The following is a 26,388-nucleotide window of genomic DNA, read 5'->3' as shown; positions in this document are numbered from 1 at the left end:
CAGTCAAAGAATTCTAAGCATTTATGATGGCTTTGAAGGTACTGTGAACTTCCTAATTTGGAAATTAAAAAAAAATTTTTAAATGATGTATGGACTAAAAAAGAACCAGAATGGATATTAGAGAATTCTTAAAACCAAATGAGAGTGAAAATAATACACATCCAAATGTGTAGATAGTGCTAAATGGTACCTCGAGAGACATCTACAGACTTAAATGCTTATCTTCTAAAAGAAGATTAAGAATGGATGAGCCAGGCATCCAACTTAAGAGTTAGACAATGACAACAGAGTAACTTCACAGGAAGTAGTTGGCAGAAAATAATAAAGAGCAGGAATTCATAAATTAGAAAACAAAGATATAACAGCATTCACAAAACCAAAGCTGGTTCTTTAACAAGAGCAGTAAAAGACATGAATTATTTTAACACCAGTGAATAAAATAAGAAAGAAGTGAAAATAAATGTTAGAGATGAAAAGAGAAACACACCTGCAGAGAGCAGAGATTTGAAGAACGATGAGGGGACTCTATGAGCTGGGAAAGCCTCCGTGAGGGAAGGCGTCCGGTGTTGGACTCAACAACCGCTTGGCACCAAACACTGTTTCCTCACAGGTGGGGGTGGCAAGGCCTGGGTGGGGAGGCCCCACACACCCATGGTCATGGCAATTAGCCAGGTGCTTCCAGGTATCCAATGGGCCCAAAGCAATGGGCCTCCAAAGCAAGCTCTTGACCTAGCTCCTGCCAAGAACACTGGCAGGTTGACACTGGCAAAGAGAGGGCAGCTGAGGGCCTGCCCAGGCCTGGCACAGGCTGGACTCACTTTCAGTTTCCTACCAGCGCCTCTTGTAAGCCTCAAATTCCAGTCATCATCAGAAGAGTTATCCCTCCACAGGGAAGGAAGAGGTTTGTTTGCGTTTTGTTCTTTTCCGGACAATTTAGTAACAGTTTGTAGTCGGCACACAGAAAAAAAAAAATGTAGTCCATTAACTCTTTGGGGGAACAAAATTAGTAATACACATTTTAGGATTACTGTGATAAAAACAGTTAAAGCCAAAGAGTTTAAAGAGATATGCTTCAATTATCTAGAAAATTCCACTCTCAAAAAACCCTCCATTAAACATGCCTCCCCCAAAGCCATCTTCATCTCTGTTCACAGTGAGTTTTGCTTCAGGATCACCATATACTTGGCATCTGGCTTCTGCAAGTCCCCATAACTTCTGAACTCTCAGCCACCAAGGACCTTTGTCCCCTGAAGTTTTTGTTAATGTGTATCACATCCATAGTTTTAAAAATTAAATAATACAATAATCCCTCTCTCCCTTTACTCTCCCCTTCCCCCATTCTGCAGAGAACTCCTATCACTCTTGTCACTTTGGGCTCCTTTGGTAGTTCCTTCCACCTGTCTCCTGCATCCTGTTGCTTTTACCTCTTGATAGGTCTTTTTTTTTTTTTTTTTCCACACCCATGGCATGTAGAAGTTCCCAGGCTAGGAAATGAACCTACACCACAGCTGTAACCAGAGCCACAGCAGTGACAACACCAGATCCTTAACCCACTGAGCTGTGAGGGAACACCAATAGGCCTATTTTTTTATTCTTCCACAGCAGGGCTCCACTGCTGGCTTCCTATTGTGACAGGTAAGTGTCCAGTTCATGTCCATCCTCCCCCAACTCCCCCTCCCAAAAGGATCAGGTCACTATTCATAACTCTTGTTGACAATATTGACTTGCTTGATCCAACATGTCTTGCTCCATCAAATAGACAGTATCTCCCATCTCCCCACCGTGTAAGATGGGACTGTATTAGCCTCCTGGGCTGGCAAAGGAAGGAAGCAGCAGGTTGGCCCTGCCCCTCACCTGTGTCCTATTTCTACAGTCTGTTCCCAGTCCTGCCGGGCCAAAAACAGCTGCATCTTTAGGACCAAGGCGGGCAGGAAGCTCCCCGAGGTGACAGTGATTTGATTCACCACCTCCAGGGCCCCCGAGTAGTTCTGCAGCATCATGAAGTACTTTGCCTGTGGAAAGCCAATGAGAAGAGCCCCGTCAGTAACCACAAAGGATGAGGGTGGGGTGTCAGTGTCCCTACCAAGACGGGAACCATCATCCAGAGTGACAAATCAGGGTCCACAGAGGTCTTGGGTTCTTGGACAGGCAAGGCAGGGGCTCCAAGAACCAGCTGAGCCCTGAGCAGGCCTGGGATAGAGCATGGTCATGGGGGCGGGGCACCCCTCTGGGAGGAAGCTGGGGTTGCTGGGAACTTTCCAATTCCACAAATGGCCCAGCATTTCCCATTCACTTTGCTGCAGTTCATCACTGAAAACTGCTCACTAGGGCCAGTGCAGCAACGAGGAGTCAGTTAGGATTTCAGGTAACCCCTTCCTCCAGAGCAAGGCTGTGTGCTTTTTCTCTGTCAAGGCCCATGGGGCTTGGGTCATGGCCTCTGCAGCCAGTCAGCCAGCAGGCTCTCCTGGGTGAGTCATGACACAGACACCAGTGGGGCAGAGGGCAGTGCTCCCAAAAGGCTTGAAATTGGACTCTGAAAGGATGGCTTCAGCCTACAGTAAACCTCCATTAAGAGACTTAATAAAAACAAGAGGAGGATTATTCAAAATAAAGATTCAAGCATAAATGTGTTCACTGTAGCACTCTTTTAAGAGTACAACCAAAAACAATCTCAACATTGGAGTTCCCACTGTGGCTCAGTGGAAACGAATCTGACGAGCATCCATGAGGACGCAGGTTCGGTCCCTGACCTCACTCAGTGGGTTAAGGATCCAGCATTGCTGTGATCTGTGGTGTAGTTTGCAGACATGGCACCGATCCCTCATTGCCATGGCTGTGGTGTAGGCTGGCAGCTGTAGCTCTGATTCGACCCCTAGCCTGGGGAACCTCCATATGCTGTGGATATGGCCCTAAAAAGACAAAAATTAAAAAATAAAAACAATAAAAACAATCTCAACATCCAAACAATAAGAGGCAGGGTTGGCAAATTACACTAGGCCCGCACAATAGCGGCCTGGCTTTATGTAGATGTTCATAATGACAAGTGCGTATGACAATACCTCATATGAAGAGAAATAAACCAAACAGTAAGATGCCCTATGATTACAACTACATGAAATAACCACACTATCTTCCACCCCATGGTGGGTGCTGTGTGTGACCACCTTCAGGGCCAGGGGAGGTGGCCACTGACAGGTCCTGGGGCAGCCTCCCTCCTGGGATCCCCAGTAGCTGCAAGGGGCAGCCTGGTACCAAGTCATAGCCCTCCCTGAGGGCAGCCTACAGCCAGCATCTTGTCAGTGAGGGGTCAGTGAAGGGCCATCCCAGCTCCACAATTCTAAGCAGAGCTGGCTGAGGCCTTTGCTGGGGATGCTTCACAGCCCCAACTCTCTCTTCACCCAGTCCTGCTTCTTTCACTTTCCCCCCAAGTGTCAGTCCCAAAGGCACAACCTGCTTAACCTCCTGCAGGATAACCACATGGCCTTTGCTCTGTAGAAAACCACCTCAGGCATACCCTGAACCAATGCAGAAGAAAGATTATAAGACACTGCCCTAAAATGTTAACATGGGTTGCTTGGGGGTGGGAGGGTTAAGGATGCTAGGGTGTTTTTGGTCCTTTTAGGGCCACATTCACAGTATATGGAGATTACCAGACTAGGGGTCAATTTGAGCTGTAGCCACCAGACTTTGCCACAGCCACAGCCACAGCAATGCCAGATGCAAGCCACATCTGTGGGCCCATGCCATAGCTTATGGCAATACCAGATTCTTTATCCCACTGAGGAAGGCCAGGGATTGAACCCACATCCTCATGAGTACTAGTCGGGTTCTTAACCTACTGAGGCAAAACAGGAACTCCTAAGGATGCCGTTTTAGTTAAACTTTTGACTTTTTTTATTTTTATTTTTTTATTTTTTATCTTTAGAGCCACACCCGCAGCATATGGAGGTTCCCAGGCTAGGGGTCAAATTGGAGCTGTAGCCACCGGCCTACACCACAGCTACAGCAACACAGGATCCAGCCCACATCTACAACCTACACCACTCGCGGCAACACCGGATTCTTAACCCACTGAGCGAGGCCAGGGATTGAACCCAAATCCTCATGGATACTAGCTGGATTTGCTTCCACTGTGCCACAACAGGAACTCCCCCTTTGACTTTTTTTAGACTTTTTTTTTTAAGGCCGCACCTGCGGTATATGGAGGTTTCCAGGCTAGAAGTAGAATCGGATCTGTAGTCTGCTGGCCTACACCACAGCCACAGCAATGCCAGATCCAACCCACATCTGTGACCTACACCATAGCTCACAGCAATATGCAGATCCTTAACCCACTGAGCAACGCCAGGGATCGAACCCGTGTCCTCATGGATACTAGTCAGATTTGTTTCTGCTGAGCCACAATGGGAACTCTGACTTTTTTTTTAATGAGAACGTACTCATTTTATAAGATAGGTGTATATCATGACTATATACAAAATCAACCAGTAACAGGACCTAGTATACATATTAGGGAAATCTATTCAATACACTGAAAAATAATAGATATATATGCATATGTAATGTAAGGCTGATTCACTTTGCTGTATACCTGAAACTAAAACAATATTTTAAGTCAACTCTATGCCAATAAAATTTATTAAAAAAAATGAGGGGGGCGTTTCCATCATGGCGCAGTGGAAATGAATCCAACTAGGAACCATGAAGTTGCAGGTTCGATCCCTGGTCTCCCTCAGTGGGTTAAGGATCTGGCATTGCCGTGAGCTGTGGTGTAGGTCACAGATGTGCCTTGGATCCCGAGGTGCTGTGGCTGTGGCATAGGAACTCCATATGGTGTGGCCCTAAAAAAAAAGACAAAAAAAAAGGAGTTTCCATCATGGCTCAGGGGAAACGAATCTGACTAGTATCCATGAGGACTCAGGTTTGATTCCTGGCCTCACTCAGTGGGTTAAGGATCCGATGTTGCCCTGAGCTGTGGTGTAGGTTGCAGACATGGCTCGGACCTGGCCTTGCTGTGGCTGTGGTGTAGGCACAGCCAGCAGCTGCAGGTCTGATTGGATCCCTAGCCTGAGAACTTCCATATGCTGCAGGTACAGCCAAAAAAAAAAAAAAAAGAAAAAAGAAAGAAAAAAAGGAGTTCCCGCTGTGGCACAGTAGGTTAAGAATCTGACTGCAGCAGCTTGGTCACTGTGGAGGTGTGGGTTTGATCCCTGGGCCAGCACAGTGGGTTAAAGGATCTGGCATTGCTGCAGCTGTGGCATAGGTCACAGCTGTGGCTCAGATTCAATCTCTGGCCTGATAACTTCCATATGCTGAGTGTGCAGCCATAAAAGGAAGAAGGAGAGGAAAAAAGAAGGAAAGAAAGGAAAGAGGGAAGGAAGGAGGGGAGGTAGAGAGAAAAAAAGGAAAGGTGTATAAAAACAAGAGAACAAGAGGATGGTTTTTCTCACATAGACTGATTCAATAAGGATCAGATCAGGAAAAAGGAATAATTGAAATTAAGATCAGAAAAATACAAAGTACATCCCCCCCCCTTATGGCCAGCTAAGTGAAATTAACAGATGAGATGAGAAGGTGTGAAAGAAGGATGCAGAGAAAAGGGGCAGTGGGTGAAACTGAGAGGTAAAGAGAGAAAGCCTGCCAGAGCCCAGGGGGCCCAGCCCCCGAGAAAACCTGTCGCAGGAGATGGAAGCAGACTGGGCAGGAAGCAGGGAGCACCAGGGCCACTCCATGACCCTGACCATCTCCAGGCCTCTGCTCCTTACCCACCAGGTGGGAGGCCTGGAGACTAAAGTCCCCGGGTGGGGACACTCCTGCTTCCCCCACTTCCCCCGCTACTGCCTACCTTTCCCATTAGCCCCAGGACATCTTTCGTGTCCTGCATGCCTTGCTCCAGGTACTTGATGGACTTCTTCACCGTGTGGGGCTTGTCTGAGCTCAGGTCCACCCAGCCTCTGAGCATGTAGCCCTGGCATGAGAACAAGGAGAAAGATGAAGTCCTTGGGCCTGCATCACCTCCACCCAGCCTGCCTCTCCTGCCTCACGTCTCCACTCCTCAAGGCCTTGCAGGCACCACTGCTCCCAGATCCCAGGGTAGCCCTGCTCTTTCCCAGCCAGGTTTCCATACCTACTGTTTCTTCCCCAGGAATGCCCTGGTGCAGGAGCCCCCAAACCGGATCCCTTCACCTGATTATCCATCACCAGTCTTTATCTATTTTTTTAGTTTTTAGGGCTGCACCCTCCCTTGGCACATGGAAGTTCCGAGGCTAGGGGTCCAATCAGAGTTGTAGATGCTGGCCTCTGTCACTGCCACAGCAATGCGGGATCGAGATACATCTGTGATTTTTACCACAGCTCACAGCAATGCCAGATCCTTAACCCATTTATTGAGGTCAGGGATCGAACTTAGTCAGGTTCGTTACTGCTGAGCCACGACGGGAACTCCCACCACCAGTCTTTAAAACTCAGGCTGGGAGGCTCCTCCTATAGCAGACCTTCCTTGACCTCCAGGCTGGGGTAGGGCCTGCCCCTTGACTCTTGCCCCTTAAGGAGGTGCTGCCACCTGTCTTGTCATTGCCTGTTTAGTTTATACTGGGGTGAGGGTGCCAGGGCAGGGACACTCCTGCTCCCTCTCCTCCTGAAACCAGCATAGGACCTGGGCTAGACCAGAAGCCAGGAGTGCCCTCTGAGTGGGTGAGTAGCCATTCCCAGCTCACCGGCCTGGCTGGCTTCTCTCCAGCCTCCCCTCCCTACACCTCCTTCACCCCACCCCCACCCCCCACCCCCACTGCTCCCAGCAGGTGTAGCAGACCAGTCCTGGGAGGTACGATCAGAGGGGCACTTGGATCTGCCCCGAATGATCCCTCAAGGCCTAGAGCATGTTTCTCAATTCTTTTCAGTATTACCTTCCTAAGGAGTCTTTTAGGACGTTTTCCCCCAATCATTCCCCACCCCCCAGAAATTTTAATATCACAGATATACCATCTAACTTTTGTGAACTATGTGTGCCTCTGTGTTTTATATACAAACAGCAAGAATTTTTCACTCCCTCCTCCAAGAACCGATTTTCACTCCCTTGGGTGCCCTGCTGAGATGCACAGCCTAGACTGAGGTTTCAAATTCTACCAGATGTACAGTTCTATGGCACATGAGCTCCACTGCATGTGAATCCACAGCATGTGAGATCTACCCTGTGATGCACCATGGACACACAGTGGATCACTGCAAAGAGGGAACATAGGCCCAGTGCAGCCAGCTCATCTTATTTTTCAGAACTAGGAAATCCGGACTTTTAGATAAAAAAAATTTTTTTTTTCTTTTTGTCTTTTTATAGCTGCACCCACGGCATATGGAGGTTCCCAGGCGAGGCGTCAAGTTAGAGCTGTAGCTGCCGGCCTACACCACAGCCACAGCAACACCGGATCCGAGCCGCGTCTGTGACCTACACCACAGCTCACGGCAACGCTGGATCCTTAAATCATTGAATGAGGCCAGGAATCGAAACCACATCCTCATGGATTCTCGACAGGTTCCTTAACCACTGAGCCACGATGAGAACTCCATAAAAAATCTTCTGATTTTTAAATGTCGGCAACTAATTCAAGATTTAAAAAATATATAGTGCAGGCTATAAAACACTTATCTGCAGATGGGACTCCATGGAAAAATGCCAATGTATACTTGGCTAAACCTGAGCCAACGTGATGTGGGCCCTGTTGGTGTCTGTGTTTGGTCCTCTGCCAGCACCAGGGCCCTCTGTGGGAGTAAGGGCCACCCTTCACAATGTGTTTGGATGCTGCTTTCTTTGGCTATTGACCCCACGATGCCCATGGCAGGTACCTCTCTGGAGCTGCTGGAAACCTTCAACAGGCGATCAGTGTATTCCTTGGCCTTGTCATGGCAGCCTATGAGCCAGAGGAAGAGGCCGGCATGGTACAGTGCAGTGCCGCTGGCTGTCTTGCGGATTTCCTTCAGGCTACTCTCAAGCTCCTGAATCGCCTCTCGGTCTGGGAATCCGAGAGAGGAGGAAGAGAACAAGTTAGGATGGGGAGGTCTTTCTGGTCCTGTAGGGGACACTGAGGACCCAGGGGTCTGCCCCCGCACACTCTGGGCTCCCTCAACACATGGAGCCGACTACATGACAGTCGAGGGCCTGGGAACCAGCAACACTGGCTCCCGTGATGCCATGGGAGCTGCCCAGGCCTGGACTTGGGTTTGAGGTTTGAGATTTATTTTTTTCTTCTCTGTGCCCAGCACTTTGTTGTGCAGATGATTCCAACCTCAACTCCCCATCTCTACAATCCATTCTGGGTAGGGAAACAGCAGTGTGTACACGGTATCTTGGAATCGCTCCCTGACTTTAGAGAGGTGGAGATTAAGGGTAGAACTGTTTATACTGGCTTGGTTTTTCTTGATAGGATCTTGGCAAAAGAAAACAGGGTATCTCCCCAGCTCTTGGGTTCTGGAAGGAGGATCCCTCCCACTGTCATGCTCTCTGCCTGTGGCTCCCATTCAATTGTGTATTGGGTCTTCTTTGAGGTCTCCAGGGGGAGGGGACCGGCAGCCAGTTATCACCAGCCAAGGGGATCTGCAGTCACGGGTGCACACACCTCTTGCAGCAGCCTGCAAGGGGCTATGTCTCTGGAGTGGGGCTCCTTTCCCCCGCTAGGCCATGCCAAGCTGAGCATAGCTTCACTCACCGATGGTTTCACAGCACTTGTGAGCATAAATGAGGGCCATGGTGGAGCAGAGGGACACGTCTGGGTGATTCCGGATGCTCTCCAGGCTGCTGATGGCATCCTGGATGCGCTCTGCAAAGACAGCCCACATGGTTATGCCCTGGGCTCCATGCTCAGAGGGTAGGCGGCTCCATGGCAGACATACACTTGACCCAAGTCTTGGTACCATCTGACCCAAGGTTGGACTAACTGGTCCAAAAGTTCCCTAATAGCCCAAGTTCCCTGAAGGCTGAAGCTTTCTGAAAGGGTTGCTGGCGCCATGGCCCAGGAAGCCAGGGGATTGAAGGCTTGGAGCTGAGAGATATATGTACGTGTAAGCGCTCACAGGGATACTTGTGGGTGGGTTCTGAAGAAGGACCCCTGGGAAGTTCCAACTAGCTGTTCAGAGCCACCAATTATATTTATTCTTTTGTGTCCACAGACTTTGACCAGCTCAGCAGGCCCCTGGCCCAGGACCACTTTCCGAATGTCAGTGATCAGCACCTGCATCGGCCCCACTCCTCTCCCTGATCCTGTCCCATAACTGCCTGTGCCCACACCTACCACTTCTTCCCTTTCCTGCACTACCAGCTCTCAGCTTCCAAGCCTGGAATTGGTTCAATAATCATGCAGTCACCTCTCCACCCACTCCTTTTACAGACAGAGAAACCGAGGTGTAGAGCAGGGGTAGTGAGCTCTCTGAGTTCTCAAAAGTCAACTAGATATGGATTACACAGCCTTCTGTGGATGAACCTGGGACTCTAGTCACTGAGTATAAGACTGTTTCCATGGGAATATGACTGGGGTAGAAGTAGGCATCCAGGTGGAGCCAGCGCACCAGTGCACTGTTGACAAGTTGACAAATTGACAAGTCCTTACCTTCCATGAGGACTCCATAGGCTTTAAAGAACTGCAGCATGGGATCATTGTTGAATTTTTCCAGGCCCACAGCTGCAGCCTGCTGCATGTGGCGGAAATACCTTTCTTGGCAGTAGTAAATGATTCCAGCCTATGAGAAGGAAGACACAGGTGCAACAGCCCCAGTTCTTTCTGTCTCTGTTCTAACCCACTGCCTCCTCTATTCCCTTCTCCCTCTCCATTTCTGTAAAGAGAAGAGAAAGACTATTCAGGCCTTATCCTGTTCCTTCTCAGCCCTAGGAACAGCTCCATATATTTTCCCTGGGAAGAAGTTTGGAGATATTTGTTTTGGAATTAACCACAGATTCTGGTTCAAATGTGATAGAGAATTCAATTTAGGTTTTGCCTTAGGAAGGGAATAAGGGGGAAGAGAGAGGACTGATAATAAGAATCATGACACCAATAGAGTAACAAGTTACTGTGAGCTAACCACCTGTTGGGAAGTATATCAAGGGCTTTACCCATTATCTTATGCATTATCCTCTCCCTATCCTTCACGGTTAAGGAAGCCAAAGCCCAGGGAAGCTGTGGCTTGACAAAGGTCGCACAATAATAGGGGCTGAAATTTCAAAGTGAAGTCTCACTTCCCCTAAGGTTTGTGGGGGTTGGGGATGGGGATAGATGTGGTTGGATTGTATACAGCCTTGTGGGCCATATGAAAGAGACATCATCCTGAGGGTAAGAGGAAGCAGCTGGAATGGTTTTAAGCACAGAGGAGTGGAGGGAAAGTATTCAGATGGTTGCTGTGTGTGTGTGTTGGGGCTGTTGTTGGTGGTGGTAGTAGTGGTAGGGGTACTGCTGGTGAAGAGAGCTGAAGCAGGGAAACCAGTTGGGAGGGGACAGTCGTAGGTGCCTGGAGGGGAGATGGTGGTGATCCTGGGCTAGGAGATAAAAAGTGGATGATTTCAGGAGATAGTTAGGAGCTGACAGGTCCTGCCCATACACAGAATCTGGAGATGAGTATGGGGAAGAATAATAGCTGGAGGATCAAATGGTGGTGACATCCACTGGGGTGAAGGACACAAGAGGCACAGGCAGGGGGAGGGGAGATAATGGCAAGGTGATGGAGATAGCTTTTTACACTTTAGTTTGGAGGAGCTCGGGGATAGGACTGGGTGGGGATGATAATGAGGGGCTCAAAGTACACAGAGAACCCTAGAGAGGATCCGCTCGCCACGGAAAGAGACAAGAAGGGACCACGACCGCCTGAAGAGGCTGAGGACAGTGAAATATGGGTAGGGGGGATGGTAAGAGCGGCCATAGAAGTGACAGGAGAGATGCAAGGCCCGGGGGATCACTGGGCCAAGGGTGGAGAGTCCTGGGTGAGAGTGCCGGGACCACGCACCATAAGAGAGGAGTCATTGTTGCTCATCTCCAGGCGCCCACGGCTCCGAGTCCGGGCCTGGGGGTGCCTTGCGAAGCTGGATTCTCAAATCAGGGTCCAGGACACACCTCTCTGGGCCGGAAGTCGGAGGCGCGCGCGTCCTTGGAAACAGAGCTGCCGGCCGCTTGCTAGGGGCGTCAGAGTCGGGTGGGCGTGGCCACTCACCCACGTGACAGGCGCTGCTAATCGAGCGCGGAGAGGGCGACTCCGAGCAAGTGGCGCCTAGGTCGGCCTCCAGGGTGGGCTCCGCGATTCTGGACACCCGCGCCGGAGCCAACTGTGACCATGGGCCTGGGCGCCAGCGCCGAGCAGCCCGTGGGCGGCACTGAGGGCTTCCACCTGCACGGGGTGAGTCGCCCCCGCGGCGCTGGTGAACTTGGAGCAGCGCCTACAGCTACGCCCCGGACGCCCGATCGCCGGCCCGGGGGCTGCAGTGACCGGGTCCCGGCTCTATTGTGGCTGCCCGGGGGAGGATGGTGTCCCTTTCCGGTGGGAGCCGCCGGCGAGAAGCGACCCCGCGGCCTTCCTGGGCCCCAGCCGGTCTGCGGCCGCGGTCCGCTCGGCGCCAGCCCCGAGTGCCAGCTCTGCAGGAAGCGGGAGCGTTTCCTGGTCGGGTCAGGCCGCCCCGAAATGGCATTTCTGGCGGGTGAAAAGTGAGTGCACCAGGTCCGTAGGGGACGCATTTGTGCAATTGGGTCACATTTATGATCGCCTGCTGTGCACCTCACTCTGTGCTAGGCCTGGACAGAGAGTCAGCAACGCTGAGGCCCCGGCGATCCCCGTCCTTGGAACCAGGGGGTCTGGGTAACCTAGTGGACGCCAACTTCCAGGGAGCACGCCAGCGCGCATCTCGTCTGTGGTGGGATCGAAGGGCTTACGGGGGTCGAGGACCAGTGAGAATCAGCCAGGAAAAGTGGGAGCGGGAGAGCCAAGAGAATGTGGCAGAGGGCTTGGGGAGAGTTTGCAGCAGGGGTAGGGTTCCCAGGTGGAACTTTGCAAAGAAGCGGGGTAAGGCCACGGCTGAGAATGTGCCCTCGGTGTGGCCCCAAAGGGGCCTGGATGAGCAGTCCTGGGGAAAGTAGAGATGGGTTGGGTTTTTAGAGTCTGAAGATGAGAAGGGGGGCCCGAAGCCAGATGGAGATTTGGGGTGTTTTGTTCAGCGGAGAAGGAGGGGTTGTAACAGAGTTGACAAGGGCAGGAGGGTCTCTGCCTTCACCCTTGTGTGCTGTTGATGACTGCAGAGATGGGGGTAAGCAAGCCAGCTTGTCAGTTTGGTAGTGGCTGTTGAGTGGTCTCTGTATTGTTATGGGAGATTCTGTTAACAACTATGAGGTTGGGGGGCGGGGGTTAAAGGAGGGGTTTCCTAAAAGGAAAGCCAGGACAGGCACCTGACTGGAAAGGTCTATAGTGAAATGCAGGCAGCCAGAAGAGTCTTCCAACAGGTTTGATGGAAGGCAAATTGAGAATATTGACAAGGAAAGGGGGCAATGGTAAGAGCGAGGACAGGAAGGGCCTTCTGGAAAGGGACAGAGTAGAGAGACTGAGGAATTGGAGATCTTCCTTCACAAAAGTTTTTTTGTTTCATACGTGTAACTTTATTTAAAATTGTTTCAATTGAAGTATAGTTGATATACAACATTATATGTGGGTGCAATATAGTGGTTCACAATTTTTAAAAGTTATACTTCATTTATAGTTATTATAAAATATTGGTTATATTCCCTGTGCTGTATAATATATCCTTATAGCCAAAACAGTGAATTTTGAGCACGTGCTCTGTGGCAGGTAGAATTCTAGGCACCAAAGATAAAGCAATGAACAAAACAGACCTCGTCCCTATTCTCATGGAGCTTACATTTGGATGCTGGCAGGGAGAGGAGGGACACAGACAAGAAATAGAAATATATGGTAGGTGGTGATCCTTGCTAGGGAGAAAAAGAAAATAGGATAAGCAGATGCAGAATGAAGAGTGGATGCCGTTTTAGATGGGTCAAGAAAGGCCTCTGATCAAGTAACATTTGAACAGACACCTCGCAAGGAAGTGAAGTGTGGACAATACGGATATTTGGGGGGAGAGCATTGTGGGCAGAGGGGGGCCCTGAGGTGGGATTGCGTTTGTGCTTGAGGAGAAGCAAGGAGTTGGGGCTGGTGTGCTTGGATGGTGTGGCCTGTGTAAGGAGAGTGGTAATGGAGAGGCCAGGTTGTGTGGGGCCTTGCATGTTGTATTGAGGGTTTCGGATTTTGTTCTAGATGTGGTGCCATCAGGATGTTTTAAATGGAGGTGTGACATTAACTATTTAACATTTTGAAAACCGAAGAGCAAGTGTGCTGCCTTCTCTGCATTTGGGGGTTCCCACTGTGTGCCAGGCACAGTGAAGTCGCTGCCTTCAGCAAGCTTACAGCAGTGGAGGATTCACCAGGAAATGTTGTAGGGCAGCAGGCAGGAGCGGACTGTGAGTCGGATTTCCTGAGGTCAGACTGTTGTTGAATAATAGAGCTTTTCCTCCCCTGTCAGTTGGGGTTGGTGAGAGGGTTAAATGGGGGAAGCCAGTGGTGCAGTGCCCTGGTGCCCAGCCAACCCTCAGGAGGTGGAAGCTGCCATCATTGTTAACCGCATTAGGTGCCCTGATGGGAGATGTGGGGGCAGAGGTGGGGTGGGAGAGCATTATGAAAGCCGCACGCATCATGGGACTACGGGGTCAGGTATGACAGGAGCCCCCAGGGAGAGCCAGACAGAGGGCAGCACTAGTTTCGGGACTGTGGGTGCAGTGGGCAGCGGTGTGCATGGTTTATGCTGTGGAGCCATGGTGAGCCATATCAAGGTCCAGAGCAAGGGCAATGGAACACAGCCAGACCAAGGACAAGGCCACAGGAGCGGGTAGGTGGGGGTGCTGGGTGGGCTGGGAGAGGGCTGGGCCTGTGCCCTGGGGCCTGAGTCTCTGAGCCTCAACATTGAGAGTAGAAGGCAACTGGTCTCTGAGCAGGGTTTTTAATTGATGGAGGTGGAGTGGCCCAGCACAGGGAGGAGCCGCTCCCTGCCACTTCTCCCTCATTAACTGTCCTCTGATTCCCTAGACACCTGGTCCCAGCTTTCCCCTGAAGGGCTGGAGGCAAGCTCCAAGCAGCTGCCCTCTGGGCCAGGCCAACTAGGGCTGGGATTGGTATCTGGCCTCACCTTCAGTGAGCAGCTTCTGGAGGTGGAAGGAGGGGGTCTCTTGGTGCCATGGCCAGGAGGGAGTCCTGATTCCAGTGGCAAATTGGCTTTGATCCAAAGCCTCAGTGGTGAGCTCTCCTTCAAGGAGACTCTGAGGACTGAAGGGGCTGATGGGTGGCAGAAGCCACAGGGCCGTCCCTTCAAGGAGGCACCCAGAACCTGAGGCCAGATGAGCCCTGTGCCTTGTGTGCTGGGGCTTGTGAGGGCATTGAGCTCTAACAGCCAAAGGCCTGAGGGTGTGGGGCCCACCTTCTGTCCAGACCTGGGATAAAGGCTGCATTGTTTGAGCAGCCCTGTGAATGGGGCCTTTGAGATGGATCGCCACCATGGCTGCAAGCCTGGTTTATTGTGCTTTTGGAGACATTAGATGGTGAAGGGGTGATATGTTGCTGCCCACCAGACTCCCTGGCTTAGACTCATTCTGGGTCCTGGGGTCCGCTCTCCTCAGCCACCCCTCCTCAACAGCTCTCATTTTCTGCGGGACTGAGCTTGGATCTGTCACCACAGGGTCTGGGGCCTTCCCCACTCCGTCTTTCTAGGCATAGCCCTGGCTCCATCCATCCTGGGACGTCTAAACTTCGCAGTGCACATCTAAACCTTTCTGGTAAACCCTTCTGGCTTTCCAGCCTTCCAGCCCAATGCTTAGGGGTAGCATCCCCATGGGTTTGCACCACCCTGTTCTCATGTGGCCTACTGGTAGTTCCCAGAGATACTTGTGAGGTATCTCTGCAAGTGTGGTCTCTGGATCATGATCAGGAAAGAGTCATTTTCTAAAAGAGGAAAATGTGTGCCCTGGAAGATAGCAAGAGAGGATGGAGTGAATCTCGGCCATGCCTGTGTGTGGCCTGCCTGGAACAGTTCGTATGGCCACACACGTCCGTATGTGTCTTCGCTGGGACATGGGGAGTGGTGATGGTGTCTAGAACTGAGGGCGGGGGGGTTTCTGGGAGAGGCCAGAGTCAGCACAGTGACTGTGGCTTCTGCTGGCACAGGTACAGGAGAACTCCCCAGCCCAGCGGGCAGGCCTGGAGCCCTACTTTGACTTCATCATCACCATTGGGCACTCGCGGCTGGTGAGGCCCCCCTACTTTGCTTGTATGTGTGTGGGTGTGTGTGTCCCGCTGTCTCACAGGGGCCCCCAGCCCTGCTTCTTTCTCCCTTTTCTGCTGGAGGGAGGCTGAGCTCCATCTCCCCTTCTTCCAGGGCAGCACTGGGCCTGGATGGGGGCCCTGCCTGGAGGTGAGCCCTCAAGGGTGGGCTGGAGGCAGGTGGCCTTCTGGTGCTGGCTGCAAGGCCTAAGGGGCCTGCCCAGAGGGGCTTGAGAACTGAGGGCTCTTAGAAGGGGTGGCTCAGAGTGAGCAGTGCTGTAGTGCTCTGGCCACAGAGGGCTCTTTGCTTACTTTGTTGTATTTTCCAGTGGGTGGGGGCCGGAGGGAGGAAGGTTTAGCAGGGCTTGGGGATGCCGGGGTCATTGTGGCCCAGCCCTGACCTGTGGGCCTGAGCCTAGCCACTGCCCCGGCCCAGCTCTGCAGGGGCAGCTGGCCACCAAAGCCCTCGCCCCATGTCAGATTCAGACTTGTCTGGGGGCCCCTGGCTGGGTGTGTGTGGTGGGTCCCAGGAATCAGCCCCGCTGCCCCCGCAGAACAAGGAGAATGACACACTCAAGGCCCTGCTGAAGGCCAATGTGGAGAAGCCGGTGAAGCTGGAAGTGTTCAACATGAAGACCATGAAGGTGCGAGAGGTGGAAGTGGTGCCCAGCAACATGTGGGGCGGCCAGGGCCTGCTGGGAGCCAGTGTGCGCTTCTGCAGCTTCCGCAGGGCCAGCGAGCATGTGTGGCATGTACTGGTGAGTGGGGGCGGGGCATGCGGGAACTGGGGTGGGGGGGTACAGGGGGTGGGGGGACCCTTGGGAGAAGCCAGCAGCCAATGGGTCTATTAGACAGTTCCGAGGGCAGGGTGTGGGCTCCCCCACTCCAGTGTCCTGGAGAGGGCAACTCCTTGTCACCCGAACAGTGCACTGTGACTTGGACAGTTTCCCTCTAGACCTTGGTTTCTTCTTTGGAGAGGTGGGGGTGCCATCTACTGGAAGGGTGGTTGTACTGCCAGGATGCTGCTGCTTCAGTCTTTATCTGTAGTGTCTTATCTGGTATACTCTATATCAGTAGTGTGTGTTTTTGGCAGGACCCCTGAGAGCACCTTTTAGGTGCTGGGCTGATGCCTGGATCTGAACTTTAATGAGTCACCATGACTGGGTTATCATAGATGTTTGTGTCTGTTTGCAAACACACATGTACACGGGACATGCACCTTTATTCATGGTGCCCAAGTTCTCAAAGGCTCAGTTCTATAGCTTGGTAGATGGAGGGCGCCCTGAGCTGGAAATTGGCTGATCTGATTTCTAGCCCCCTCTATGGCTCACTGGCTTCCTGGGGGAGTCTTCTCAGCCTTTTCAGCCTGCCTCAATTTGTCCATGAGTGTAATGGGGGTAGTGATGCAAATCCTCTGTGTCTCCCTGGGAGACTGGGAGATTGATGGAGCTTTCCAAGGAAAGGCAGTCCTTGTACCCACTTCTCACCATTTTCATCTCCGACACCCCGTCCCCTTGCAAGGATCTTCAGCTGTATGCCTGCAGCAGTAACAGCAATGTAGTTGGGCACTTGCTATGGGCCCAGGTGTGGTTTTTCATCCTGTACAAATTTTTAAATTGAGGACTAGTTGATTTACAATATTATGTTAGTTTCAGGTACACAGCAAAGTGTTTTATATATATATATATATAATATTTTATTTTATTTTTTTGCCTTTTTGCCATTTCTAGGGCTGCTTCTGTGGCATATGGAGGTTCCCAGGCTAGGGGTCAAATCAGAGCTGTAGCCGCTAGCCTACGCCAGGGCCACAGCAACTTGGGATCCGAGCCACGTCTGCAACCTACACCACAGCTCATGGCAACGCCGGATCCTTAACCCACTGAGCAATGCCAGGGATCAAACCCGCAACCACATGGTTCCTAGTCGGATTCGTTAACCACTGAGCCACAACGGGAACTCCTGATATTTTATAATATATATATTTATATTTCAGATTCTTTTCCACTGTAAGTTATCACAAGATATTGAATGTAGTTCCCTGTGCTAGACAGTAAATCCTTGTCATTTATTAAGTTTATCTGTAGTGGTGTGTACATATATCATTTTTTAAATCTTCTCAGCAACGCTATGAGTAAATATTATGTATCCCACTTTTAATTGTGGGAAAACTGAAGCCAAGGGGTTAAGTGTCCACAGCACCCAGGTTAACAGCTTGTTGAGGGTGGGGTTGGAACCAGGTCAGATGTGGGAGCTCAGTGCCCTGAGCCCTGCTCAGTGCTGTCCTCTGCTGGGCACCCTGTCGACCCAGGGGAATCAGGGGCTGGGTTGAGAGAGTCCTGGCTTGTGGTGCTGGCCTGGGGACAGACAGATGTCCTACTTACCAACTGGAGAGGCAATTCCTCCCCTCCCCCTCCCGCCCCAGTAATAAGGCTGATGATTGGATGGTCCATGATTCTTTCCTCAGGATGTGGAACCCTCTTCGCCTGCCTCCCTTGCTGGCCTGTGCCCCTACACGGACTACGTGGTTGGCTCAGACCAGATCCTCCAGGAGGTGAGGAACCCGTGGTCTGCCCCACCTCCCCGGCCCATGGAGGGGTATGGAGAGATGGGTGCTGCCCATGAGAAGCGTCTTGTTCGGTGAGGCTTCCCGCCCAGACGCCGGGAGCAGGACTCAGGCGCTGTGTGTCTGTCATAGTCGGAGGACTTCTTCTCACTCATCGAGTCCCACGAGGGGAAGCCCTTGAAGCTGATGGTTTATAATTCGGAGTCCGACTCCTGCCGGGAGGTGACTGTCACTCCCAATGCAGCCTGGGGTGGAGAGGGCAGGTACTTCCTGGGGTTGGAGGGCTACAGGGTGGGGCCGTGGGGGGGGGCCTGGCCAGCGGGCATGGACTTGGAGTCCCACAGTGGGGATGGAGGGTTGGGCCCTGGGCCCAGGGGTCCTGAGGCTGACTATTGGTCTGGGAGTCCACCTCACTGCTGATAGGTGGGGGTGGCAGGGATACAAAGGGCTGTGGGACAGTCCCTGGAATGTTTTTGGCTTTTCGCAGTCTGGGCTGTGGTATTGGCTATGGGTATCTGCACCGAATCCCAACCCAGCCCCCAAGTCACCACAAGAAGCCACTTGGTGTCCCGCCACCTAGCACCCCACCACCTGGTACCCCACCACCTGGTACCCTGCTGCCTGGACCCAACCCCCAGGACTCTCCTGCCCCTCCTGGCCTGGAGACAAGCTCAAGGCAGGGTGACTATGTGGAGGTATGTGGGGAGCACCTGCCAGCTGGGGGGAGGGGCAACTTCATGTGGGCAGAGGGTCCTGCAGCTGGAGACAGAGGAGACTGTGAGCTGTCCTCACTGGGCCCTGTTGGTGGAACCCTTGGAGACCCACCTGCTTAAGGGACCCAGTGGGAACAGATGGGCCCATCCGGGGACAGTGAAACCTACTTTGGTTCTCCTGCTGCTTGGGTCTGGAGGCGAGGGTAGTGATGAGGCACTGGCTGTCATTTTCACTTCAGGAGTAGGGAACTGAGGCACAGGGGTGGGCGGAGCCTCATTTTGTGCCTCTGTGAATCTGTGGTCAAGTTGGGCCAGGGGCTGGGTGTCTGAGGACTGAGAGTCTGGTCAGGTCTGCAGGGAACCTGCCTTCAAGTCTGTTGAGCAGGTCTTCCGAGTGCCTTGGGGCTAGTGCCTAGGGTCTGCGCAACATGGGGGCACTTGGGGACTGCTTTCCAGGCAAGGACTTTTCCTGTGGGTCACAGATAGGGCCCTGCCAAGTGGGCCCCTGGGGCTGCTTGGCAAAGCAGGGAAGGCATCCGTGGCCATGACCACACCACATGGGAGGCCGGCCGGTCTCCTCTTGCCTAACTTCACATCCGCTATAGAGGAAGCAGCAGATCCCCAAAGCTGTTTGCTCCTTCCAGCTGAGCGGTGCTCTTGGGCATGGGCTGGGGGTTAGGGTGGACTACACTGTCCCAACTCTTCCCACCGCCCCCCCCCCCCCTTCTTCTTTTGCCCTGGCCACCTCCAGGCCCTGTTGCAGGCACCTGGCTCCTTCCCAGAGGAACAGCTTCCTGGGCCTGAGAGTCCTGACCACAGCACTTCAGGCCTTGGCGACTTTCCCTGTTCCATGGAGATTCCTCTCCAGCCTCCGCCCCCACTGCAGCGAGTCATGGACCCAGGTATTGAGCAGGCCAAGAGGAGGCTAAAGGCCCACAAGCCCTGTGCTGGTGTGGGCCCTGGGCAGACTGGCTGAGCCTTCCTAGCTCATATCCACCAAGATGGTTCAGATGATCTGATCAGTGTACTGATTGGGATATTGCTGTCCAGAGAAGAAAGGTAGCCTGTCCAAGGTCACACAGCACACTGGGCACAGAGCAGAGTCTGTGCCCTTGCCACTGGACTATTACCATGATACCTAACCCCAGACCCCTTTCTTTCCTCAGAAACTGGCAATAGGGTACCTCTGGGGTTGTCTGGGGACATCACTATGGACTCAGATTAGTCTCTGGCTGGGCCAGATGCCCCAGGAACAGAGCAGAGTAAGCCCAGGGAGTTGGCCTTCCAGCTGTTGGGGGTCTGTGCTGGCAGAGAACAGTACCCCTTCCCCTAGGCTTCCTGGACGTGTCTGGCATCTCCCTCTTGGACAGCAGCAATGCCAGTGTCTGGCCCAACCTGCCCTCCTCCACGGAGCTGACCTCCACGGAGCTGACCTCTACAGCGGTCTCAGCCTCAGGGCCAGAGGACATCTGCTCTAGTGGCAGTTCTCATGAGCATGGTGGTGAGTGGCCAATGCCTTCAGAAAAGGCCCTCAGGTTGTGGGGAAGGTGACCCTTAGTTTCTCTGCTGGGTTAGAGGCTTGCCTGAGGGTGGAAAGCAGCCACTTCAAGGCATTGGTACACTAGCTTTCCCATCTCCCACCACCTCGGGGGGATGGGATTTGGGTGGGGGGGGGGTCAGTGGGGTTACTGCCCCAGGCCACCCAGGCCCCAGTTCTGTGAGCCTCCTCAGCCTCACCCTTTGTGTTTCAGGTGAGGCCACATGGTCTGGGTCAGAGTTTGAGGTCTCCTTCCCAGACAGCCCAGGCACCCAGGCCCAGCCGGACCACCTGCCTCAGCTGACACTTCCTGATAGCCTCACCTCAGCAGCCTCACCAGAAGACGGGCTGTCTGCCGAGCTGCTCGAAGCTCAGGCTGAGGAGGAGCCAGCAAGCACAGAGAGCCCAGATTTTGGGGCAGAGGCCGAGAGGGCAGCGAGCCAGGCCCAGCCCTCCACCCCCAAATAACACCCTGGGCTATGTCAAGGCCCTTTGATGGCATTTCACGAGGCCCAGGAATGGGGAAGCAGCTCAGGCCACACCCTGTGGCCCAGCTGCCTGTGTTATGCTTCCTAGGCTGCACCTCCAAGTGCTGTGCAGGGGAGGGTTTTGTGTCCACTCAGACCCTACTGGTCTCTAAGAGATGACCTCCCAGCATTCATTCTGCCTGATGGTCCTGGCTTTGAGGAATTGGGCTCTTGTTTGAGAATCTCAAACAGGTACTTCTGTGGTGGTAGGGGGCTGGGAGCAGTGCCCAGAATAAGTATGTTTTCCAGGAGCTGGGGTAGGAGAGAAAAGGATTCTTTGCTGCTTGGGTGGCACATGGCAAGAGGAGGCCATGGGCCTTGGGCAAGGGTATCATTTGGCCCTCAGATCTATTTCTTGCTCCTCCTCTGGTAACTATGGCTGCACAGGAGGTAGCAGGGTCCAAGCACCATTAGGTGTGAAGATGGGGTGACAGAGGAAGGGGTTGGTGTGGAGTGTTTGCCTCATTCCTCTGTGGGGCTTGCCTTGATTCTTCCTGCACAGCTCAGACAGCCCTATTTATAATGGAAGCCCCTCTAAGCCTTGGGGACTCCTACCACCCCAACTACTGTCTCACTCTGCTACACTACACAGTTGGCTCAGGCTGACCACATATACCAGTCATGGTTGGAGGAGAGGCAGTGAACTTGCCCACCTCTCCTGAGGGAGGAGGGTTGGAAATTCTAAGCCCTTCAGCAAAGACTCACCTACCCTTGGACCACGATGCTTCTTCTCTTCTACACCCCACAGACATTAGTGCCCCTAGCTGTGACTCCTGTCAGCATATAAACTTTTACAACCGTCTCTTCTAAACACACGAGTCATCCAACCAGCCTCAGTGGTAAATAAAAGCTACAAATTTAAGTTCACCACCCTAAGCAAACTCTCAAAGCTGGTCCTCCTGACTGGATCTCTTTACACACAGTTCCCACCCCAAAGGGGAATGAGGGGCCTAGACAAGAGTAAGGGGCCCTTCTTTCTCAAAGTGTGGGAGGGGGCTGTGCTCCTCACCTCCAGGGCCTTGAGGGGCTAAGACTAGGTTGGGTCTTCTTTGGCTAGAGTCCCCCACCTTCCCACAGCCCTTGCAGCCTCTGGCCTGGCTTTCCAGCCTAAGCCCAGTTGAAAATCCCACTTTTACCACTTGCTTTGGAATGTCTGCACTTATAGGGAACTGTTGCTCATAGGACTGCTTGGAGTGGGGGAGGGGGGCCCGCAGAGACCAAGTATATGGTGGGAGGGCCCCAAATTAGTAAACATTTCATGTTTCTAGCACCGTGACTGCTTTTAAAAAGCAAGCCTTTGTCAGGTCTACCAGAGCAGCTGATAAGCCTGCAGAACAGGGAGGCATTGTGTCCAAAGCCAATGCCAGAGCCTGGTTCCTAGATTGTCTGGGAGCCCAGTATCCACCTACAGGAATCTAGGAAGTAGAACAGAATCACCATGGGCCTGTTCTGAGGCCAGCTTCCCTTCACTATAGCCTGGCAGTCTGACCTGGAGTCATCCTCAACCAAGGGACCTGGTTTTCCCTTCCTCGTTGTTATACACCCCCCCCCCAAACTGGGGGGGTTAAAATGGGTATCAATGCTAATTATTTCCAGGGTAAACACAAAACCAGAAGTTTCTTACTTTCTCTGTAGCCTGCTATGAAGGAAAATGACAAGTGAAAAAAATAAATGTGTACTACACTTTGAAATATTTTAACTAAAGCCTTTATTCTATACAACTGTGAAATACAGATTTTTACCCTTTTGGCATTGCAGACTGTCAAAATTTCTGGAAACTATTACTGGTTTGACTGGAACAACAAAAAAAACCACAACCATGCTGGGGGTCAGATCTATGACAGGAAGGGAACGCAGTCACCCCTTGAGGCCTGGCACATAGGGCGGCACGGCTCAGTGAGACCCTCGTGCAAACACAACTGAGGGCCGGTAAATGAGTTTTTTTGTTTTTGTTTTTTTCCCGACATTAATTCACAACTATTGCTAAAAAATGTGCACCAAAAGCGCACTGTTGTATTCAACAGATAGAAAGGATTTTTTAAAAAAGAAGCCGGTTGCTCTCTATGTAAGGGAGAAAGATTCATCGGAAAACGTGGCATGTCTTTGCTCACTTCTTCAAAGTGCTGGAAGCAATGACCAGTCCACTTTCCAAAGGAGGCTGACTAGCAGTGAGGGAACCCTGTCTGTACAGTTGTGCGGATCAGAATATCTCAGATAGTAAGTCTGGACCCAGGCCCCATCAGCTGCTTCCAGCTGAACCTGTGAAGATGTAGAAAAGAAAAAAACCTTCCCAACCCCTCCCCAGTCCCTGCTGTTGGGGGGTACAGGCCACACACAAACTGGGGAGGCAACTAGACTGGAATAAATTGCCCTCTGAAGGCACTTGTGCTTCTGGCTTCATACAGGAGGCTTGTCTTAACAGAGTTTTATGGGGAGTGGGCTACTGTTCTATTCTGAATACAAATGACCTTGGGGAGAATCAAAGTATTTTTTTCTGCCAAAAGTTGAAGTGTTTATCCCCAATAAGTTATATTCTGTACAAGATCCAAATGATTCTATGAAAGCTTTAGATTGTTAGAAAGAACAGTGAAAAGAAATCTGGATACAAGTACAACAACAACACAAACTGCATATAAAACTGGAAAAACAAACATATACTTTCAGAACATGAATATCAAATTAACTCACTATGATACCCTTTCGCTCTGACACCATAAATATTAGGTAGCATTTAAATGAAGTTAAAATCTCACCATGGTCTTAAGTTTTGATGGTGTCATGCTGCTAATCCGGAGCTAGAACCTGTGGTGTCACCTGGCTTTGCCCATAAATATAACAACACAGTGGAGGAAGGAGTAAGAGAGCTGGGCCTCCCTGTGGCCGCCGCCCAGTCCAGGCACCATTGGGGCAGCATTGCTGGGCATAGGCTGGGCATGTTCTAGGCTGGCAGTCCAAGTGCTATGATCCAGCGCCTGGAATTTCAATAGATCTTCCTACAAGAACACATCTGAGATCAATATTAAAAACAAGCCCAACAATAATCATTTATTATGAAATGGGCTGGCCCTCGAATTGTGCAGTAGCAAATTCCTATTCAAAATAACTGTCTTAAATGGTGAAGACAACTTGTTTTTGTTTTTTGGTTTTTTTTTAATGACAAACTTGGCAAAAGCCTTCATAGGTACTGCATGAATGGAATGTACTCTTAGAAAAGCTACAGAGTGTGTGGATTTGGAGTTGAAACACAGTTGACAGATGTGGCCCTACCAATGTGTCTCTAACAAGTGCTAACAGATCAAGATAAGGTCCTTTGAAACAAAAGGAGGAAGCAAAGTCTGCACTGGCCTGTCGTCAGTCCTCTGTACATCTCACAAGACATAGCTTGGGGCTCTTCTGCTCTGCCCGCAGCTTTCCTGGGGATAGCTTAACCTACACATGGAGACTGGTTTCTATATTACATCTCGATTAGTCACTTCGATTGAAAGAGAATCTCAGTCCATACCAAATTGGCCGTTAGAAGTCTTGTTCCCGTTGGGGCTCAGTAGGCTTCCTAGGACTACTCTTGGGGCCATTAGAGGAAGGTCAGTAAATGAATACCCAGAAGCATTCGCCCCCTCTTCACGTGGACTTCTGACGATAATGGAGGGTGAGATCACCACCACTCTTCCATATGAAGTGTTTCACTGTTCGAAGGTCCATATTTGGATCCAACACCTGAATAGCAAAAAATAAGTAATAAAAAAGGTGTCTGAGGCTTTTATTACTAACTCTGGGAGTTCCCTTGCCCACACACAAGATGTGCACCTCTATGGCTAGGCCAGACACACCATGTTCAGCCACTCCTCTGAAGAAATGCCTTGAGTGCATCTTCACTGATAACATCCCCATTGATGTGCCACCTACCTCCACTTCAAATCTTAAACTAAACACGGCAGAGGCTGCTCTGCAAATCGAGATGAGCATGTCTTTGCCAAGAAAAAAATGCCACCAGCACATCCAATTTGTCTGTGTGCATTTAAATCTCCATGTCTTTTCCCTGAAAACTGCTCCAAGGGTAAGTGAAGCTAAACAGCCTTCCAGGACAGATCTCACAAATAGATGGGAGAGACCCAGCATTCTTTACAGTCTCTCGAAAAGCAGAAGCCCCTAAGGCAACAGATGTGGAAACTATAATCCCACCACATTATGAAATTCTGAGCCCCAGGGCTGGAAAAAATTCGGTAGTGTCCTCAAGTCCACCTACCTGGTCCTGGCACAAAAGTTCAATTTTCTCCTCTGCCAACACAGCGATATCCTCTTCTTTTTCCTGTTCTCCTGGTTTTTCATTATTAGAAGAGCTAGTGGTTTGAGACTCGTTATCCAAGTTGATGATCTTCTCATAGACATGTTCCATTACTTTCCGAACTTGAAGCATATCACTAGCAGAGAGTCTATCTCTGTAAAAAGCAAGGACAGACTGGGACATCAGAAAATCACTGGATATTATTTCTTCCATATTCTTTGGTGTTAGCATTTGATAAAGAGAAAACATACCACAGAAACATAAACTAATAAATGCTCTTAGTCACTGCCTTAATCCATTTTTAGAATTGCCAACAGATTTTCTGTAGTGTCCTCCGACACAGATTACATACAACTAAGTGAGATTAAATACATGTTCTTGGAGTTCCCGTCGTGGCGCAGTGGTTAACGAATCTGACTAGGAACCATGAGCTTGCGGGTTCGATCCCTGGCCTTGCTCAGTGGGTTAAGGATCCGGCGTTGCCGTGAGCTGTGGTGTAGGTTGCAGACGCGGCTCGGATCCTGCCTTGCTGTGGCTCTGGTGTAGGCTGGTGGCTACGGCTCCGATTAGACCCCTAGCCTGGGAATCTCCATATGCCGCGGGAGTAGCCCAAGAAATAGCAAAAAGACAAAAAAAAAAAAAAGTACATGTTCTTAAACCTTACACACACATGAAGAATAGCCTTCTGGGTTTTATTCCCTTAAAGACCTTCCCAGGAGTTCCCATTGTGGCTCAGCAGAAACAAATCCCACTAGTATCCATGAGGTTGTGGGTTTGATCCCTGGCCTTGCTCAGTGGCTTAAGGATCCGGTGTTGCCGTGAGCTGTGGTGTAGGTCACAAATGCAGCCTGATTCTGGTGTTGCTGTGGCTGCGGCACAGGCCGGCAGCTATAGCTCCAATTCGACCCCTACCCTGGGAACCTCCATATGCTGCGGGTGCGGCCCTAAAAAGCAACGAAGAAAAAAATTAAAAGACCTTCCCAGAGCACGAGCAAATCCAATGCTACCGGAAGCAAAGGCAGCACCTGTTGCTTACCAACCTCCAATGATGCACGTGCTCATGTCTCCCTGGGCTTCCTTCCACAGCCAAGACCTTGAGTCAAAACTCATCTCTAGACCCACAAACCACCAGCTGGCTGGGCAGCTCTAGCTGGATGTCCCAAAGGCACCTCAAACTCTACATGTCCAAAACTAGATTCAGCAACTTTTTTACCCCCAAACCTACTTCTGTATCTCTGACATCAGTTAATAATAATCAAACCAAGTATAGCTCAGGTTCATGGTCTGAAAACCATCCTGAACGTTAGTCATTAAATCCAGTTGAAGTGGGAGTTCCTATTGTGGCATTGCGGAAATGAATCCAGCTAGGAACCACGAGGCTGCAGGTTCGATCCCTGGCCTTGCTCAGAGGGTTAAGAATCTGGCGTTGCCATGAGCTGTCGTGT

At 51.2% G+C, this 26,388-nt stretch overlaps 3 protein-coding genes across 7 annotated transcripts in view; 1 reads left to right on the top strand and 2 right to left on the bottom strand.

The window, feature by feature from the left end:
- The window catches only part of TTC21A (tetratricopeptide repeat domain 21A), a 32,550-nt gene extending 21,383 nt beyond the window's left edge, over window positions 1-11,167 (bottom strand). For all 3 annotated transcript variants that reach the window (XM_047770355.1, XM_047770361.1, XM_047770367.1), the window contains exons 1-6: window positions 10,981-11,167; window positions 9,597-9,726; window positions 8,700-8,810; window positions 7,840-8,006; window positions 5,846-5,968; window positions 1,855-2,012 (exon numbers count right to left, since the gene is read on the bottom strand). In XM_047770355.1, the coding sequence (XP_047626311.1) occupies window positions 1,855-2,012; window positions 5,846-5,968; window positions 7,840-8,006; window positions 8,700-8,810; window positions 9,597-9,726; window positions 10,981-11,007 (716 nt within the window). In that variant the 5' untranslated portion in view covers window positions 11,008-11,167. The remainder of the gene's footprint in view (window positions 1-1,854; window positions 2,013-5,845; window positions 5,969-7,839; window positions 8,007-8,699; window positions 8,811-9,596; window positions 9,727-10,980) is intronic.
- A 25-nt stretch (window positions 11,168-11,192) lies between these two features.
- On the top strand, window positions 11,193-22,360 carry GORASP1 (golgi reassembly stacking protein 1). 3 transcript variants are annotated; one of them, XM_047770397.1, is made up of 9 exons: window positions 11,193-11,367; window positions 15,226-15,306; window positions 15,876-16,079; window positions 17,786-17,872; window positions 18,017-18,147; window positions 18,372-18,579; window positions 19,349-19,499; window positions 19,931-20,098; window positions 20,349-22,360. In XM_047770397.1, exons 1-9 carry the CDS (start codon window positions 11,305-11,307, stop codon window positions 20,600-20,602), a joined length of 1,347 nt encoding a protein of 448 aa, XP_047626353.1. In that variant the 5' UTR covers window positions 11,193-11,304; the 3' UTR covers window positions 20,603-22,360. The 3 variants fall into 3 exon arrangements, with proteins under 3 accessions (XP_047626353.1, XP_047626361.1, XP_047626358.1); XM_047770405.1 differs by lacking the exon at window positions 11,193-11,367 and adding an exon at window positions 11,384-11,672 and having other exon boundaries at window positions 15,226-15,328; XM_047770402.1 differs by lacking the exon at window positions 11,193-11,367 and adding an exon at window positions 11,385-11,672.
- WDR48 (WD repeat domain 48) overlaps window positions 22,353-26,388 on the bottom strand; it is a 51,877-nt gene continuing 47,841 nt past the window's right edge. Inside the window, exons 18-19 of the mRNA XM_047770376.1 lie at window positions 24,905-25,097; window positions 22,353-24,375 (exon numbers count right to left, since the gene is read on the bottom strand). Of these exons, the coding sequence (XP_047626332.1) occupies window positions 24,280-24,375; window positions 24,905-25,097 (289 nt within the window). The 3' untranslated portion in view covers window positions 22,353-24,279. The remainder of the gene's footprint in view (window positions 24,376-24,904; window positions 25,098-26,388) is intronic.

The sequence above is a fragment of the Phacochoerus africanus genome, chromosome 1, assembly GCF_016906955.1.
Source record: "Phacochoerus africanus isolate WHEZ1 chromosome 1, ROS_Pafr_v1, whole genome shotgun sequence".
NCBI lineage: Eukaryota > Metazoa > Chordata > Mammalia > Artiodactyla > Suidae > Phacochoerus > Phacochoerus africanus.
Note: the sequence above shows the minus strand (reverse complement) of the source record. Positions and strands in the feature narration are given on the sequence as shown.